Raw genomic sequence first — 19,153 nt, 5'->3', positions numbered from 1 at the left:
CCTCTCCAAAAGACAGTTACTCTTTCCAATTTATTGTGTATCTATTCAGAAATATTCTTTGTCTGTACTATGACTCATGTTTCTATTTCCCTATCTGTGGCACGTACCGACACACATACACACGTGTGCACACACGGAAGCCTAATGCATTTTGAATTTTTCAGCAAACTGTATATCTTCTAGTTTCTTCTACATCCACACATAAAAATACACCTTACTCTTTTTAGTGGCTGTGTAGATTGTTTACGGTCTTTTACTATTACAAATGATGGCCCTAAGCTGTTATATCTTAATGTATTATGTATACTAATACATAAATTAACACAAAATATAACGTACACATATGTTAAGGAGTGTACAGAATCTTCAGTAATCTGGTTTAAACTTGTTACATTAAAAAAAAACTATGTAGAGGCAAGTACAGTATGATCTCACTTACATATGGAATCTTAAAAAAAACCCAAACTCAGGGCTTCCCTGGTGGCGCAGTGGTTAAGAATCCGCCTGCCAATGCAGGGGACATGGGTTAGAGCCCTGGTCCAGGAAGATCCCACATGCCATGGAGCAGCTAAGCCCGTGTGCCACAACTACTGAGCCTGCACTCTAGAGCCTGCGAGCCACAACCACTGAGCCCACGTGCCACAACTACTGAAGCCCGTGTGCCTAGAGCCTGTGCTCCGCAACAAGAGAAGCCACTGCAATGAGAAGCCCGCGCACCGCAACGAAGAGTAGCCCCCGCTCGCGGCAACTAGAGAAAGCCCATGCGCAGCAACAAAGACCCAACGCAGCCAAAAATAAAATAATAAATAAATTGAAAACAAAAACAAGAACCCCAAACTCACAGATACAGTGGAGAACAGATTGGTGGTTGCCAGATGCAGGGGTCCAGGGGGGTAAGTGAAGATAGTTAAGAGGTACAAACTTCCAGGCCTTTTATTCTCATAAAACACTGGAAAGTAGGTGTTGTCATTTCTATTTTACAGAGGAGGAAAAAAAAAGACTTAGGTTAAATATGCTGTCAAAGATCAGTAGTTGGCACCTGGCTGAAACAGACCTTATGGGCAGTTGTATTTGCTAAAAGTTTGTCCTCATTCCACAGTGCAGTACAGAAAAGGATGGTGCGAGTGTCTGCTGAGTGGTCGAGGAGCCCCTGTTTCTTGGGCCTGCATCCACTGTGCTGTCAATCTAGTGTCTTTGAGTCTCATTGCCTCATCAGAGAAACAGAGGCAATAATATCATTTGCATGGGGTGTTTTACAGAAGTTGGTTGTGAAAATCTATTGTATCTTTTATCAACTTTTAAAAATACCTACTTTAAAAAAGGGCTTAATTGTAAATAAGTGTTTATGTAAATGTGCTAGTAGAATAGGGAATACCAGGAAAATATCAGGAGTAGTCCCAAATCTCAGTTTACAGGTAATTTAGATGCGTAGATAGTTCAGAAACAGGTAAGAATTTAAATGTTTAAGTAGTTGAAGACAGCAATAAGAGATCAAAGGAAAAAAAAATTGTCACATGAATGATATAAACAGTATCTTAAGAGATAGAGTTGTGTGTTAAACACAACTTGGAATAATTGGGGTAGACATTCTAGAGATAAGAGAAGAGGAAGATAACATTTATGATTACCTCTGAGACAGGGCGCTAGGCATTCTGCATAGGTTACTTCACTTGAGTCCCTTTCACAACCCTGTGAGTGATAGGGGATTGCCTTCTCTTTCAGACGAAGAAATGAAATTTAGAGGGTTTTGCTCAAGGTCATTCAGCTAGTGAGTGGCAAGAGTTGGATTAGAACTGAATGACTTGACTTCAAGTATTTTGGTTTTTTTCCATTATACCTGGGTCTCGAAGAACAGAGAGTTGGTGTGTGTGCGTGTTAGAATTGATGAAGTGTGGACCTTCAAAATATGGTGAGTTTTGGGCTTCCCTGGTGGCGCAGTGGTTGAGAGTCCGCCTGCCGATGCAGGAGACGCGGGTTCGTGCCCCGGTCCGGGAAGATCCCACATGCCGCGGAGAGGCTGGGCCCGTGAGCCATGGCCGCTGGGCCTGCGCGTCCGGAGCCTGTGCTCCGCAAATGGGAGGGGCCACAGCAGTGAGAGGCCCACATAACGCAAGAAAAAAAAAAAAAAAATATGGTGAGTTTATCGTTTTGCCTGGAGGCGAGCATTCAGTAATGTTGGGGTTATTGTAAGACCTTCTTATAGTAGATGTAAACTTTGACATTATAATCTTTGACCTTTCGGAAATATCTGTGTAAGGTACTCAGTTTTCTCCCTGATGGATACACAGTTGTCTCAAGTCCATTTATTGAGTAATCCCATTTTTCTCCACCGATTATAAAAAGGAGCTTTGTCAAAATATAATTTACATGCTGTAAAATTCACCCATTGTAAATGTACAGTTCAGTTACTTTTAGTAAATTTATAGAGCTGGGCAACCATCAGGATTTTTACAAGAACTTTTAAGATACTGTTTCATTGTTTTTCATAACTTTTTGTGCAAGTTTGCAGGGTAGATGGTATGAGGCTCATTTTACAAGTCATGGTATCATCTCAACTTTATAACCATTTTGCCTAAGACATTGTGGCTAGTAAGTGGCAGAATTGAGTCTCAAACCCAGCACTTTCAGGAAATACTAGAATGATAGGTTGAGAACAGATTGTTGAGGGCTTTTTAATGTCAGACTAGGAAGTTTGGATTTCATCCCTTGGGATGAGCACTGCCAGCATCTTGTCTCTGATGTCCTAGTTGGCAGAGGAGAACCACTTAGTAGTTTCAGCTGGGCTTTTTTTTTTTTTTTTTTTTTAAAAGCATGGTCTATGGAACTCCAGTCCCTCAGGCTGCTCCCAAACTTAACTACTAATAGCCTGTTGTTGACTGGGAAGCCCTAACCAGTAACATAAACAGTCGATTAACATATTTTCTATGTTATATGTATTATATACTGTAGTCTTACAGTAAAGTAAGCTAGAGAAAAGAAAAGGCTATTAAGAAAATCATAAGGAAGAGAAAATACATTTTCAGTTCTGTACTGTATTTATCGATATAAGTTTACATGATATGCTTACAAGGTGAACCACTTTCTGTCTGTACCTACATCACTGTTGCCTTATACGATACAAAGTGTCATATGTTTTACTAACACTAGACATCAAAAATGAAAAGATAATGTGAAAAAGAAATTCATATTTATTTACAGGTATCCTGCACTGCTAATGAAGAAGCAGCAGTATGATTGCTTTATGGTAGTTTAGTGTAAGTGATGTGGTTGCTTCACAATAGCCTAGCCTATATACTGATAAATGAATCATTATAAAATTTTTATAGTCACGTTCATTATACAGTATTGGAAATGTTACATTTAAAGAAAAACACTTAACCTGTGATGATAGGTTATGTCACCTGTAATAGTTTCTCCAGTTCAGAGAGAGAGAGGCATACTGTACGGTAATGTAATTCTTTGAAAGCAAAGTTATAAAACAGTAAGAAAGCTAACACATTAATTTCATATTAAATGTCACTCACCTTATGCCTATGTAAGGATAGAGTGGTATCCACATTTACATATATTTTATGCATTCATGACGTATGATTTCTTCATTTTTTTTGATATTTATAGGCTACGAGGTTCATCTTTGAGTTTTTCAAGTTGTCACAAATCTCCAAAAATTTTTCCAATATATTTATTGAGAAAAAGTCTGTGTATAATTGGACCCATGCAGTTCAAACCTGTGTTGTTCAAGGATGAACTGCACTTACCAGGAAATAGCATCTAAAACATTGTCCATCACTTTGTTGGTATATGATGGCTTGTCTTAGTAGTTACAATGATTCTGTAGTATTCTACCATAAAATCGACAGAAAGCTTGTCTGTGTCCCTCGGCTGTATCCCATTGCTCCCACCGTAGAATTGGCTTACTGAATTATGAGTTAATATGAGACTGCTGGTCTGTTTCTTAAGATGTGTTATGAGAAACAGTCCTGAGAAACTTGCCTCTGTTTAGCATATGAAGATTCACAGGAGACATTGCAGCGGTTTATATTCTCCTGTCCTCTTGCAAAGTTAAAGAAAAAAACTTGATGAGAAAAGTAGAAATGCAAGTGTGGTTTGTTTCTTCACGTTGTGCTTGGTGGCTCTCAGGTAACTAATACAAAATAAATAGCTATCTCTGTGGGAAAAAATATTTCAACTTGAGCATTGTGTAACAGGTTTTTAGAGTTGAGACAGTTTTATTTGGTTCTGGCTTTTGATATGAACAGGTGAATAAAAACAAGAGATTTGAGACTTTAAAACTTATTTGGGAACAGAGAAACTACATCATTGTTTTGTGCTTTTAAATAATTTAAATACTTGAATTTTCCTTCTCTTTCAGTTCCTGGAATAGATGGAGGTGCTTTAACTGATACCAGCCTCACAGATTCATATTTCAGCACCAGCTTTATTGGAGTTAATGGATTTGGAAGTCCTGTAGAAACAAAATATCCCTTGATGCAGGTATTGTTGGTATGAATTTATATGGCACTAAACACTGAAGTTTATTCCGGGGATGGAGACATCTGGAGTTTTCATTTGTTTTCACTTTTGTTGAGTGGGAGGTGGGACTTTAGGAGGTGATGAGGTAGGTGGGATATAGGTGAGCCGTCTCTTGTAGGTTTGGAGTCAGGGTGAGCTTTCAAGGGTGGAGTTGGAGAAAGTAGAGGATGGATAGAAAGAGACTGGTTTCACTCCTCTGTGTGTTTTGTTGAGTGTGGAATGAGGGCCTTTGAGGATTGTGAGACCACAGAGGCTGTGGAGTGTGTTAAGAAAGCGCAGCGACGTATTTAGAGAACAGAGAAGAGCCTAATTTTATAGATCTGTGAGGTGTATGAAGGATTATATGTGTTGGGAGAGAATAGTAGAGAGTGTTTATTGACTTACAGTCATTCACATCCTCTTGGATGGATACTGGAGTTTATATTTTATGGATAAGGAAACTTAGTAGTTATGTGTCTTGCTCAGGCTAAAAAGTTATGGAAGTGCAATTCAAAATAGTTCTGTGACTTTGGTTTTAAATACCTGGCTATTGAGTAAACTTTTCATTTGATGTGTTATAGAGAGTATTTCGAAGTTTCTGCATAGATGATTGTAATCCAAGCAGCAGCATTTATAGGAAGATTAGAGTGTCACTGATGTGAACGATGGATTGGAGGGGAAGACGCAAAGAGGGTCAGTCTTAACTTAATCGGTTGAATATTCTTAATTCTGTATTCCTCAATGATATTATGTATATATATTTTATGTTTCAGAGAATGACTAATAGTAGCAGCTCCCCAAGCCTTCTAAATGACAGTGCCAAGCCATATGCAGGCCATGGTAAGACTTAGTCCCTTTTTTTCTTACGGATACATGTATTTCTGACTCTAAAAACAATATGCCCATTGTAGAAATTTTGAAAATTACAGATAGATGTAAGGAAGAATATGATCTGTTATCTTCACACTCAGAGATAACTAGTATTAAGATTTGGATATATGTATATACATACATATACACATAATACATAATACTTTATATACATAATAATACCTGAGATTGCATTAAATATACTTTAAAATTATAACATGAGTGTTTCTAGGTCATTATAAATTGAATCCTGTAATTTTCATAATTTACTTTTGTTTTTTTAAAGTCCAGTATTGGACTTATGTGTATGAATCTGTGTTCATATTTTGAGTTATTTCTTTTAGAAACATTCTTAGACATGGAATTACTGTTTCAAAGATTATGGACATTTTTAAGCCTTTTGATACAGAATTTCCTTTTCATATCCTAATTTAAAAATAAATGTTTCTTTTGTATCTTTCTGCATCCTATTTTTAAAAATAAATGTTCAGGAATGGTTTTTTTAAAAATATGTAACAGTTTATTCATACTCTGTATCGGTAAAATGTAAACAGTTATTTATAACGATGAGGATAAGAATTTGCATGTTGATTATTTCTGAGATAGACATTTTATGTGTGTGTATCAAATCTCTCTCATTACTTAGAAATTTCTTCTTTTGCTGTAGGAAAAAATAGCAACATTTTAATATTGAATAAAATTATTAGAAAATAATGTGTAGCATTATAGTATTTTTGGCATTCCCATAGAGTTTATATGCTGACTTTTAAATGCTGTCAAAGGTAGCGTAAAGGATGAATAATACCTATTTTTAGTCTTGAATGTATAAATTACATAAAAATCTTGTATCTTATTATTTTATTAACTTCTTTCTCTTTGCATTATTAGTTATATTAAATTAATGTTAATTCTAATGAAGGACTAGACTGTGAAAATCCATACAGAAGAAACCAGAGAAATTAAGCAGCAATTTATATATACTGCATTATGAAGAGATTTAAGGTTCCTTTAAATGACATTTACTATATTTTCTTTAGGATTTTACCGATAATTTAATGAGAAACATAGGACTAACTAAAGCTCAGAAGTGAAGACAAAAATATTTCAATGTATACCATGCATTCCTTTTCAGAAACTCTTCTGATTTGTTAAGTGAGAAACAATTTAGAGATGTACTTTTGTTTGTAACTTCTGGCCGCAGAGTAATAGAGCTTTGAACCTATAAAATCTTTGGATTTCATGTTTGTGTTCTGAAACATTTAATATTTTCATCTTTAAAAACTTAATTAACCTTATCTTTTGAGTAAGAATATCAAGTATGGGGTGATAAACTTAAAAATATGGAATATTCTCTAGGGTAGATGGTTTTAAGGTCTTGCCTAGGTGTTAACATCCAAGTCCTATCGCTCAGAGTATGTTTGACTACTCTCCCTGCCACCCCTCCTCCTTTTTTATTTTTCTTATGGTTTGGTCTCAAGAACACAAACTACAGGTAGACTTCCTTCATAAGCACATTCCTAATAACATGGTTAAGATCACCTTTTTTTTTCTATTTTATTTTTCTTTTGGTTCTCAGCAAATAGATGCATTCTAATTCGTATAGCTTCTGAATAGATGTGTACTGACTGTTGGCTGAATGAAGTGGTCTCCAGTTTGTGTTTCATTCACTTACAAAATATTTGAACACCCACTGTGCGGGGCATTGAGTTTATTGTTGTGGTATATGATTTTTTTTTTACTACTTTATAAGCATTCAAGTTAAACATTTATTAGATTTATAGGTTTCCTGAGTTGTCTGTGTGGAAACTTATATAACTTACCTTCCAGATCCTCTAACTTCACCTGCTTCATCCTTGTTTAATGACTTTGGTGCCCTCAACATCTCTCAGAGAAGAAAGGTAGGTGAGATGGAAACTTACGTGAAACTAAATGGAACATAGGGGTGATACTGGGATGTTACCTACATAATGGTCAGTGTTCTCTCAAGTGGGGGAGGACTGTAATGTTCTTCTTGCTTTTTGTTAACCATTTTCCTTGGTGTATGTCTCTTATATGCAGAATTTTATTTGATCTCTGTGCATGAAATAGAGACATTTTATGTGAAGGGATGAAATCCTTCTTATTTTTGCTCATTTTCTTTATCTTAATGCATTCTTTTTAAGATAACAGCAACTACAACATTAAATTAGATGTTATGTGACCCATTGTAGGTATATTAATCATCTTTTAACTTTATTTTCTGACTGCTTTGTCTAAATACCAAAGATTTCTCCCCTAATTTAAACTCCTCATTACAAGGCAAACTTAAAATCTTCAGCTTTTCATAATTGGTCCAACTATTTAAAAACAGTTTAAAATCTCTTTATATTAGAAATTTAGTTTAGTTTTATTTGGAATTGAGGTTGATAGACCGTGAATCGATTTTGAAGTACCTTGTAGTTATTATAGTTTGATGCCTTTGAGTCTTACTGAGAATCATTATGTTAATAGTAATAGTAATCTAGAGACGGTGCTTATTTTGGTTAGGATCAGTAGCAGCTAAAGATGTTCAGGAGGTTGTAAATCTTGGCGGAAATTACTATAAAGTTATAACTAATTCAGTTTCCTAAGTAATAGGAGAAAGATCAAAAAGAAAATATTAATTTTAGAAAACTGATGTAAGCTTAAGGTGCTTTAAGGAAGTCTCTGATCAGAAGGTAGTATAAAATGAATTTTAAGAATACTAGGTAGATGTTCTCTAGACAAGAAAATAAAACTGTGGGGTCAGGTATGAATTATATCAATACCTCATGCACCTAGTATTATCTCCTTTTAGAAAATAGATGAGAACAAGGAGATGATTAATTACAAAATGCTTTTAAGCAACTAAGATTGGTAGACTAAAAGGTATGGGTTTGGTTTTATAGACTTCCTCACAGGCTCTCACCAAGAACACATTTACTTTTGCTTTACATACTAGTCTCAGAAATGGGAATATGTATTTTCTAAATCCCTATGGTAGAAGTGGAATAGAGTTGGACACAAGCAGTGAGAAGTGAGTGAGAAGTGACAGTAGACAAAACCTTCAATATGGAAGGAAGCAGTGAAGTGCTGGAAAGTAGGTACAACCTAGAAGTCAGGTTATTTGGAGCTGTTTAGTGTAGGGAAAATAAAAAGCCCTTAAGTAGTCTTAAGGGTCCCCCAGTAGCTTTTTCACACTTTTAAAAATAATAATCTGTTATCTGTGATAAGTAGCATTTCTGATGTATGAGTAGAAAGTAAGACTAGAATGGCAAATAAATACTTGTGAGGCTTTGGTGGGTTTTTGCATCTTAAAGTTGAAATATGTGGTTTATAGCTGTTGACGTTAATTTTTGACAAAACAGTAAAGAGCCCTGGAGATTTGAAAAAGGAGATTATAATACCCATTCTTCTAAAATTTATTTTAGTAAAGGAAAATAATAGAAGGAAATATTACTATAAATGTGACATCTGTATTTGGAGAGATATTAGAATGTATCCAAATGGAAGCAGATTAGTGAAGTGAGCACTATGCTGCAGTTTTTGAGGTCCTGGATCTCTAGCTTTGTGACCTTGGGACAGCCTTCTAGGCTGTAATCTTCACATCTGTGAAATGATGAGCATGGCCTGCATAATTGCTGTGGTGTCTTTCATCTCTAAAACTCAATGTTTGGCTAAACTGAAAGGACCTACGTGTCAGCCTCTACTTAGAAACTCAGTATTCATATAGTATATCTTTGAAGGACCATATTTTCTTGCCATTTATATTTAAAATAATATGTAGGGACACAGAGATTTTTTTCCAATAGTGGGCTACATGATTAGGAATCTTTGTGGGTACAGGTTGCATATATTTTTAAATTGTTTGTTAATGGTTGAGTTGAGAAGGTTTAAAATTCCTTTGTATTAGAAATACTCTTGGTAAAAAAAAAAAAGAAAAGAAATACTCTTGGTATGAGAGTATTGCATGCTGTTAATTGAAGGCATGTGGAGACTTTTTTTAAATTTAATTTTTTTATACAGCAGGTCCTTATTAGTCATCAGTTTTATACACATCAGTGTATACATGTCAATCCCAATCTCCCAGTTCATCCCCCCCCACCCTCTGTCTATTATTCTTTTGTTTTAGTAATTTATAACGTCTGTTTAATGATGTAATTTTAGTGGAAGTACCTCAAATTTATGTAAATATTCAATCATAATTCCAGGTGATCTAAGCAGGCTATCATGATAACTCAGTGACATTTTATTTCAGAATGAGATTGGAAAACAGGTAGTTAGGCCATACTTACTACTATTTCATGGCTAGTTAGATAAATTATTTTCTGAAAATCTCAGTTGGGCCAACCCCTGAGCTGCAAATGCTGCTTTTTGCCTATGGGGTATGTGAATTATTTGGATCTGATGAGTCAGATATTTTTAACTGTGGGCAGTCTTACTCTGGACTGTGTGAAAAACTTAAAAAGAATGGACTGATGTTTTTCTTGCTTTCCTCAAATCTAATTCAAGAGACAAAAAAAAAAAAGAGACAGTGCATGACTCTACTAGAGAACATTTACACAGCAGTGTATTAATCAGCGTGAATTTAAATGTGCGATGATTGCTAAGTAGCAGAGAATTCTCTAGATCCAGAAGAGTTTATGGAGAAGTTTTGAGTTGTGGTTTTTGAAGGTGAAGAATATGGGGAAGCAAACATATTAAGCAGAAGGAATTGTTTGATTACAAGTAGAGAGTTAGGATCTTCAGTAAATTTAAAAATTCTCTTCTATCACAGATAAGCTAAGAAACTATGGCTGAGGGCCTTGTATCTATAAGGACTTGTTGAAGTAAAATGTGTGATGTGAAAAACAGTATAGAAAAAGGTTCCTAGCCATTTGTCTGGGTTGGTTTATTGTTTTTAAATATGTGGAAAATTTCCTGAAGAGCTGTATACTGAGAATATATATGCCTTAGGGCACTGATGCTCATAGTGTGGCGAGTGACTGGAGCTAGACGGTGAGTTGTTTCCTGTCTGTAGGGAGATAAGTTAAAACGTTAAAAGTAAATGTTTAGAAACTTCTATAACAATCTGGTAATACCACAACATCCAAATGTGTCATCATTTTTCTAGTAATTCATTTTTGTTTTATGAACATATAGGACTGTGATGCATAGGAAATTTTTTAAAAATGTGATCTTTCACAGTTGATATTTGAGAAGCACTGATTTTTAAAATTTTCTACATTAGAAATACATAAATATAGATAGGAAAAGTAACCTTTGTTACTTTTATTTATAAAAGTAAAATTTATTTGAAAATGTGTACAATTATTGTTAGCCAAGGGTGGTGGTAGAAGAAATTGAATTAGGGCTGTATACTCAGTGGGAGAGGTAAGCCCCCCAAAACACTGGATTTGGAGTTCTGTTGAAAATGGGAGTGAATATATTAGACATTAATGCGTAAGGAAACCTTAACAACAAGGTAGATAAAGCTGAGAACTGGTATGACAGAAAAAGACTTGAGAGTCACTGTGAATCACAGATGTGGTCTGGACAGCAGTAAAATTTTCAGTCAGAACTCCTCTGGGAACAAAGTACCTTCATAACAAAGTTAGATGTAGAGATACAGATATTCATAAATAACATGATGACATCTTGCTAACTATTCTTGCTAAGCTGTGCAACCACAGATGACTGAGACAAATGTTCCTTCAAAATTTGTGTCTGGCAATCTTGGCTTTCCCTTTTCATATATTTCTTGGTCCTTCTTTGCCCTCTTTTTTAGTTGTCTAGTCATTTTCCTATTTAGTTTTCTCCCCTCCCCACATTAAGGCAAAAACACTCTGGTGCTCATCATTTACATTTCTTATTTTAATTGTACTTTAGTATGATGTTTCAATCAATATGCAGCTTTACCTGGGCATTTGCATTTTATTTCTGATAATGGGATGACAGATTTTTCACTTCTGTAAATCTTTTAGGTTTTAATAACAAGTTAAATTCTTTGGGTTTAGAGGACAAAAGACTTGTGAAGTATCATGTTTATTTCTTCTGTTCTTGATTTTAAAGCTCTTTGTCAGGATGAGGGAAGTGGGACCAAAAGAGGCTGGCTTATCTACTGATGGCTTATTTGTGAGGAAATGTAGCTGGTGAAGGCCTAGTTTTGGATGATTCTGCTTGATCTCAGTTTGGAACCTCCTCCCCACTGTTCTCAGATGTTAAGAGCATCCTTTCCTTTTTGTATCATCTGTGTTACAAAACTTACTGATCTATATATATAGTATGATTTCTGATTAATTTGACATGTAAAAATTTTTGTGTACATTTCTGTTCTAATGTCTTCAAAAGATGACTTTTACATTATTTACTTTTGCATAGGGAACCAAATAGGAATAACAAACTGGTGAGTATTATGGTAGAGTTCTTTTATGGAGAAAGCTAAAGTAAATTTGGAGAAATTAATAGGATTATGGCATAGATAATCTGGGATGTAAATCTTTCCGCAATTCTTCTGATGGCTAGGCTCATTTTAAAACATGGAACCAAATATTGATTGAACGTGGAACCAAATATTGATCTCGGGGAAAAAATAAAAGGTGAGGAGAAAAGGGGGAAGATATTGAAAAATAAATCATAATGGGAATCACAATCTAAAACTTCACCTATAAAACCATTTTTAAACATTTTATATATGTTCTCAAATACTGTTTTACTTAGTATTTAGATTTCCAAGTCAGCCACATCCATATCTTTTACCCATGAGTACTGTGCAGGAATGTTTTTATGGAAAATTGTATTTAGAATTCCAAATTAATACACTCAGAGCTATTCTTCTTTTGCTGGAGTTGACTGAACCTCCATTCACCTCTGCTTGCCATGCTGTGGGAATGTGCACAGGCTTTAGATTTAGAGATATGTATGGTAGAATTGTTGGAGTCCAAGTTCCTGTAGGCAGGGGAGCATCATGGTTCCTGTTTATAGCTTGCTTAGAGCTCATGGTGAGTTTTTATCTCTCTCCTAGAGCAAAGAGTTGGGAATAGTAATAACCCAGTAGCACTGGATAATGGTCAACGTTAATAGGGTTTGGAGTTGGATGCCAGGCAGTCTGAATTGAATCCCTGTTTCTTAACTGATTGTCTTTGTGTCTTTAAGCTTAGTTAAACCTTTCTGTTTCTTCATTTGCAAAATGAGAATAATAATACCTTAGTACCTGGCATGTAGAGGTGTTATGAGGACTAAATGAGAAATGCCCAGTAAACGGAAGCTATTATTGGTAATACATGGTGCTAGCCAAACCTTTCTAGTCTTGTTTGGGAATTGTTAACTATTATTAAATAAATAAAGGTCTGTTGCTACTCACTCTGGATCAGGCTGTATTAGAGTTGTCCATTGGAAAAGCTGTTCTCCCATAGTTGCTTTGAGAATGTCCATCTTTTCTTTGAGGTGTTCAGGCCCCTCCTCCCCACATAGCTGTTAGCGTCTCAAACATATCCTTCAAATTTGGTGAAAATACATCTGGGATTTTCTCACTATGCGGTGGCAGACTTGATTTTATTTATGTTGACAATGATCTTCTGTATCCTTTTCAGGTAATATGGTAATACTTTTATAAAATTAAATGTTTTATAATTTCATTTTATCATTTAGTCACCCCAACAATTCTTTGAGAGATATTATTTTTTTCCATTTTACAGATTGGGAAATGGAAGTTAGATCAAGTAATTTACTTGGAATAAGATAGATAATATTTAGTTATGTTTCAGAGAAAAAATTTTTCTAGGACAGTATAGAAGGGTAAGATCTTCTATAAGGTAAAAAATGAAGAGGTAGCGGAGAGGGAGACCACTGGTGACATGCAGAGGAGGAGCTAAAACATTGACCTTATGCCTGCCTTTTTTTCCATTTATGTGATTATCTCAGTGTAAGTTTTTGTAAACAGCATAAATTTCTAGGGCAAGAATATACAATTAAGCTTTTGATAATTGATAGCTAACTTTTCAGAAATGTTGCACAAATTTATATTTCTACTCATGGGTGCTGGTTTTTCTACAGCCTTGAAAACACTGAGATGTAAAAATCTTTCATATCTTTGTCATTTTATAGTCAAAAACCCCTCATTGTTAAAATTTGATTACTGCTGCTATTGAGTTTCTCTTTTATGTTTATTGACCTTTGGTGTTTCTTTGGTGTCCTATGCTTTTATTTGACTGTTGGGATATCTTTTTTAAATTGTTGTAAGCTTTTTGTTTATTAAACATTTAACCTTCTTCTTTGTTTTTGAATTTCACAAGTAATTTATGCTGTCAATTTTGCAATGTCATACTTATTACTCTGATTATCTTTTATTAAGTACATTAAAAAAGAATAGAATATTAAGCTCATTTTGTTAAAATAACATGGTAATTCCCTGTCTGATGAGTTGGTGATTTTATATTGAAAGGACTGTCATTATTTTTATGTAATTTGAATCCACTATCATTTTTATTGCTAATGATCTATAGTAATCAACTTCCCTTTAGCAAACAGTTACATTCTCTCTCTTCTCTGTTTTGTCACTTAAACGTGATGTTCGTCTTACTGTTTAACCCGTCTGTCTATTCTTTTATTAAAATGATGGATTAGATTAGATTGAAACTTGTTTAACAATAGGATAGTTCCTATAGAAAAGGGCTCAACTTTGAAAAAGTTAATTTTATTTTCCTCCTAAATGAAGAGTCCTCCAGGGTGAACTTCCAGAATTGTGTTGAGATAAAGGTGTGCTTTGGAATGAACAGATTAAATTTTGTTGTAACAAATTAGGAGTTCAGCCATGTATTTTCTCTATTTTAATTCGTACTTTGTGTGCAGTGACAACTTGCTCTTGTTGAGTCAAGAGTCTTCAAAATTTATGATTACAAGGGAATTTTGTCCTGTTGATTGATTTAAAAAGATCTCGCGAGATTTTTTTGTTTTGGAGGTTTTTTTTTTTTTTTTTTTTTTTTTGCGGTAAGCGGGCCTCTCACTGTTGTGGCACGTGGGATCCTCCCCGACCAGGGCACGACCCCGCGTCCCCTGCATCGGCAGGTGAACTCCGAACCACTGTGCCACCAGGGAAGCCCTGGAGGCCTTTTTTTAGGTGTGTATGGTTGTTTTGTGTTTGACACACTACGGTATTTAAACACGTGAACTGATCAGCATGGCTTTTGTATACAGTATGTAATACTGTTGACTATAGTCATTATTTAGCTTTAGCTTTAGGGATTTTGAGTTGGTTCTTACCTAATAATGGTAGTTTAGTGAAACCATGCTGCATCTGCCACTTGGACCTGGGAACTAGTAGATCATTCTGAGATATTCTGATTGGCTTCTTTACACTCTACTCTGGGCACTGTATTTACAAAGTGTAGTAGCTGATATTAAGAGTTTGGTATTACTGGTGGTTCATCCCTGTTTTCCTAGGAAGTAGGGGTCAGGAATAAATTAGTAAAGATCAATTTAGAATTCTCATCCACAAACATGCTAGCCTAAGTTTTAAGCTAAATTTAACCAAAACTATGTAATTTTTCCTAACTGTTTAATTCCCAAGATTTGTTCTTGCATTTTGAAAGTGGGGAGGAGGGAGTGGCTTAATGAAGTCTCTGTAGCTACTGTTTCTCATTGATCCCATCCATGCCAATTAGAGTCAAAGAGAGCTTGGTTAATGTAGGAATTTGTATTTGGTCATTTTAGAATTAGCTAGAATAATGTTAAGATTGTAACATGTTAAGGAATACTATAGAATGTGGAATAAATTTAGTGAAGAGTACAAGCTCTGGAGCCTGACCTTATGTTAGTTTTGATTATAGGCAAGTTATTTTAACCTCATCTAAGCCCACCCTTCTCATCTGTAAAGTTGGTTTATAATGGTGCCTATCTCACGGAATTTTGAATATTAAATATATTAATGGCTATAAAGTACTTGGCATAGTGCTTTGTGCTTGTCAAATGGTAGTTGTTGTTGCAGTCTTCTGCTGCTTATAATCCTGCAATTTAAAAACATGTTTATCTGTTTCTGAATGTGTGTAAGATTATTTATCTTTGATTAACCACTACCTACTTTAAGTTCAATCATAGTAAAGAGCATTGCTGAAGATATTCTGCTTCATTTCAAGATTCAATTTAAGCAAGTGTACACATATAAATAAATCAAAAGGGAACCTTTTGCTAATAAGCAAATAGGCATTTTAGCACGATGGTTGCTTTTGATAAGGGACTAAAATTCATATAAAATTTTTTATGGTCATTATAGGTGATAGTTTATTGTAGAAATAACTTTCATGACTTAAAACAACATTACTCACTTGCACTTAAAAGATTTTAATAACTTTGGCATGGTATTTTGTTTTTCTACATCTTGTATTCTGGTTCTATTCTAAAGCAAAAGAACAAAAGAAGTCGTAGTTTGGTGTTCCAAGTGTTTAGAAATTGAATGTGACCTTGCTTAACAACTGATCTCATTTTTGGTGGCATAAAACTCCATTGTAACATTGAGGTTTTGAGAACAGAAGTAATGACTACTTTGTAGGCTTTCTTAAATTTATGTAGATAATATAGTGGACCTCTTCTCCCGGGATCAGACTCAGTAGAGCTTAAAAAACATTTCTGTGTGTGTAAATCCTGTTCTGCTATATTTGACATAATTTAGATTACTTTTTACCTAGCAGCATCCTCTGTTTTCATCCTCTCAACCTATATGTGATTTCTGTATTGACTCCACAGATTAAAAGATCTTTTTCATTTATAGATGTTTACCTGCCCAAGAGTCTTGAACAATGACAGTCTGTTTTTCTGTAGACCCACTTTCTATAGACCTGCTCACCATCCCATCCTATAATTGGCTTTATTTAAACAGTGAAAACCTAAGGGACCTAATATATTTCCATGAAAACCTACAATTACTGATAAGGAATGGCAGGACAAAATACAACATAATCTTTGAGGCTGGCTTGTTTTTGTTTTTGATTTTTGAATCTTTTACTTGAGAAAATTGATTGGAGCCCAATATACAGTCACTTATAGGTTTAGATTTACTATTCTAAATTGATTAGGTGTGAGAGCCTTTAAAATGCAGGTGTATTAACACAGCTAATTAACTAATAAATTAAGTAGAGGTAGTTCCCTGTGTCTATATGGAAATTAGCTAATTGATTTGATTTAAAATATTCAAATGGTTTTAATCAGCTTGGAGTCTATTTTTTCCTAGTGAGTTTTACATTAGCCACTGACGGTTAATGGAAATGTAATCTTGTATTTAGTTCTCATAATAACAAATATGCTAAACCGTTAGGGCGTTTAATTAATTGAGGGAAAACCAGTGTACGTCAGAAGAGGTCGTAAAAGAGAAATGAAAGTTGATTTTCAAATAAATATACAGTAAATTCTAGGCCAGAGGTTTCTGTTAGTGGACCTCAGACCCTTAGAAGTGGCAAGAGGTAGGTAGGTTGCTGAGTTGTAATTGCAAAAGACAATGAGTTAATACGTTTCATTAAACATTGTCTAAAGGGAGATAATATCAATATTTCATATATGTGCACAACTATTTTCCAAGTATGTGAAGATGTTTGATTAATAAAATACAAATTGTTTAAAAAAGTACCATTCATAGTAGCTTTAAATCATCATTCATTGTTTCAGAGTATAAATAGTGAAAACACAGTAATTCTGTTTTTGATGTTCAGAGGGCATTCTTAAAATTCAGGGCATTGGAAACTTTCTGTGCTAGGATAACAATTGATTTCTCTAGTTTATAACTAATGATTAGGTTATGATATATAATACAAGGCCTGCAATGTGAAGTATTGTAGAGATGATGCTGTTTTGCAATTTTACCAAAAAAATTGTGCTCTGAACATTGGTCTATAACAACATTTTCTATATGAGCAGTGGTGTTTATATATTTTTCTTTTGCTAGACTGAACTTTTTAGGGGAAGAGAATAGATCTTACCACTGTATTTCTCTCTCTTTTTAAAAAATCTTTATTGGAGTGTGATTGCTTCACAATACTGTGTTAGTTGCTGTTGTACACCAAAGTGAATCAGCCATATGCAGACGTATGCCCCCATATCCCCTCCCTCTTGAGCCTCCCTCCCGTCCTCCCTATCCCACCCCTCTAGGTCATCTAGGGAGGGCAAAAAGCGTTATGCTGAAATGTTAAGTGAATGAATGAATGAAAAAAAATGTGTTTGCATTTAAGGTTTTGAAATAAAACAGTCCTAAAAATTAGCTTTTATTGTTCTTTCTTTTGACACAGTCTGGAGACTTATCTTATTTGTTAGGAATGAGAGTGGATTTCCCTTAGTCCTAAACCATTGGATTGGTCTTCTATGGACTAGGGCAAGGATTTTTGAAGAGCCAGGGCTTTGGGGGCTATGAGTAATGGTCCTGAAGGCAAGCTAAAGGAGTGGGATGTTAACTATTTGAACCCCTATCCTTTTTTTATTTTGGGGGGTGGCCCCAATTTCTGTTTTACCACTAGTTGTTTCTTATCCAGGTCTCTTCCCTGACATTCTCTAGAACTTTATTACTGGAAGGGTGATCACCAGACCAGCAGCACACTGGTAGTCTTGGGAGCTTTTTAGAAATGCTGAATCTCATGCTTCACTCTAGGCCTGCTGAATTAGCATCTTTATTTTAACAAGATCCCTAGAAGAGTGTATGTTCATTACAGTTGAGATGTGCTAGTCTAGAATACATTCTCCAACTTTTTCAAGACCTAAATTGTTATTTTTTAAATGCCCAATAAAAAGGGTAAAACTGTTTTCAACTATTGTCTTTTTGTGCTGTTTATTTAGATTTTGTGAAGAATGATAAAAATCAGTTTTGTAGTGAATCTTGAGACTTAAAGTAAAAATTATATATATTAGAGAGAGAGAAAAAATAGTTACATGTTATGCTGGATATTTTACCACAGGAACAAAAAGAGAATGGGAATTTTGATGTACAATGTTGACTTACTAGGAGGTGGAGCAGACAGACTGGTTACTTACCAACAGGACACGACTTTGCAAAATACTTCTGTTTCATAATAACCAGCAGGCTGGACTGGCAAGGAGGCTGTCAAGAGTGGAGGCTCAACCAGGAAACATGCCTTTTTTTGACCAACACATTCTCAAGATTGGTTTAGGAAGGGATTGCTGGAAGCTAAGGGGAAGGGAAGAGGGCTTGTGCTTTTGTTTGCTCTGGAGAAGGGGTTTGGATCTTGTAGGACTCAGAAGGCTTTGGGGAAAATAAACATTTCCCATAAAATTTTGTTTGCCCTTTATTTCCTCACCTTCCATTTGACTTCTCTATTTCCCTTAGACCCTACTGTCATTTAATCACCGATAGTTGTTTTTAAGCTAGCAGCTCTTTCCCCAGCCACGCCTTCGCCTTCTATTTGCATTGCAGTTTCCTGGAGTTCCCATCCTTCACCTACGCCTGTAATTCTCAGGTGCGGACAGTTTTGTCCCCCAACTCCTGCAGAACATCAAACATATTTTTGGTGTCACGACCAGGGCAGATGCTGCTAATTGTCCTGCAGTGGCCCAGGACAGCCCTCCACAGCAAAGAATTATCCAAAGTCTGTAGTGCTGCGTTTGGGAAACCCCAACCTGGATTATCGTCAGACCATTGATTTATCTACCTATTTCCAGTTTAATTCTCATTCACAAGTTTTCAAGAGTTCCCCATTGCCCATGGAGTGAAGTCCAAACTCCTTGGCATAGGATACAAAACAATTCATGGTTTTTTATTGCTTTCAGGCCTCATCTTTTGCTTTCAAGGTTGGCCCTCTAC

The 19,153-nt window shown here is 35.3% G+C and overlaps 1 protein-coding gene across 1 annotated transcript in view; it reads left to right on the top strand.

Annotated features, from left to right (window-relative positions):
- The window catches only part of PAN3 (poly(A) specific ribonuclease subunit PAN3), a gene marked incomplete at its 5' end in the record, with an annotated part of 117,980 nt that overhangs the window by 7,590 nt on the left and 91,237 nt on the right, over window positions 1-19,153 (top strand). The window contains 3 exons of the mRNA XM_007471440.1: window positions 4,373-4,494; window positions 5,286-5,352; window positions 7,210-7,280. Coding sequence (XP_007471502.1) covers window positions 4,373-4,494; window positions 5,286-5,352; window positions 7,210-7,280 — 260 coding nt within the window. The remainder of the gene's footprint in view (window positions 1-4,372; window positions 4,495-5,285; window positions 5,353-7,209; window positions 7,281-19,153) is intronic.

Source organism: Lipotes vexillifer, unplaced genomic scaffold (assembly GCF_000442215.2).
Source record: "Lipotes vexillifer unplaced genomic scaffold, Lipotes_vexillifer_v1.1 scaffold543, whole genome shotgun sequence".
NCBI classification, from domain to species: Eukaryota; Metazoa; Chordata; class Mammalia; order Artiodactyla; family Lipotidae; genus Lipotes; species Lipotes vexillifer.
The sequence above is the reverse complement of the archived record's forward strand: the minus strand, read 5'-3'. Positions and strand labels throughout refer to the sequence as shown.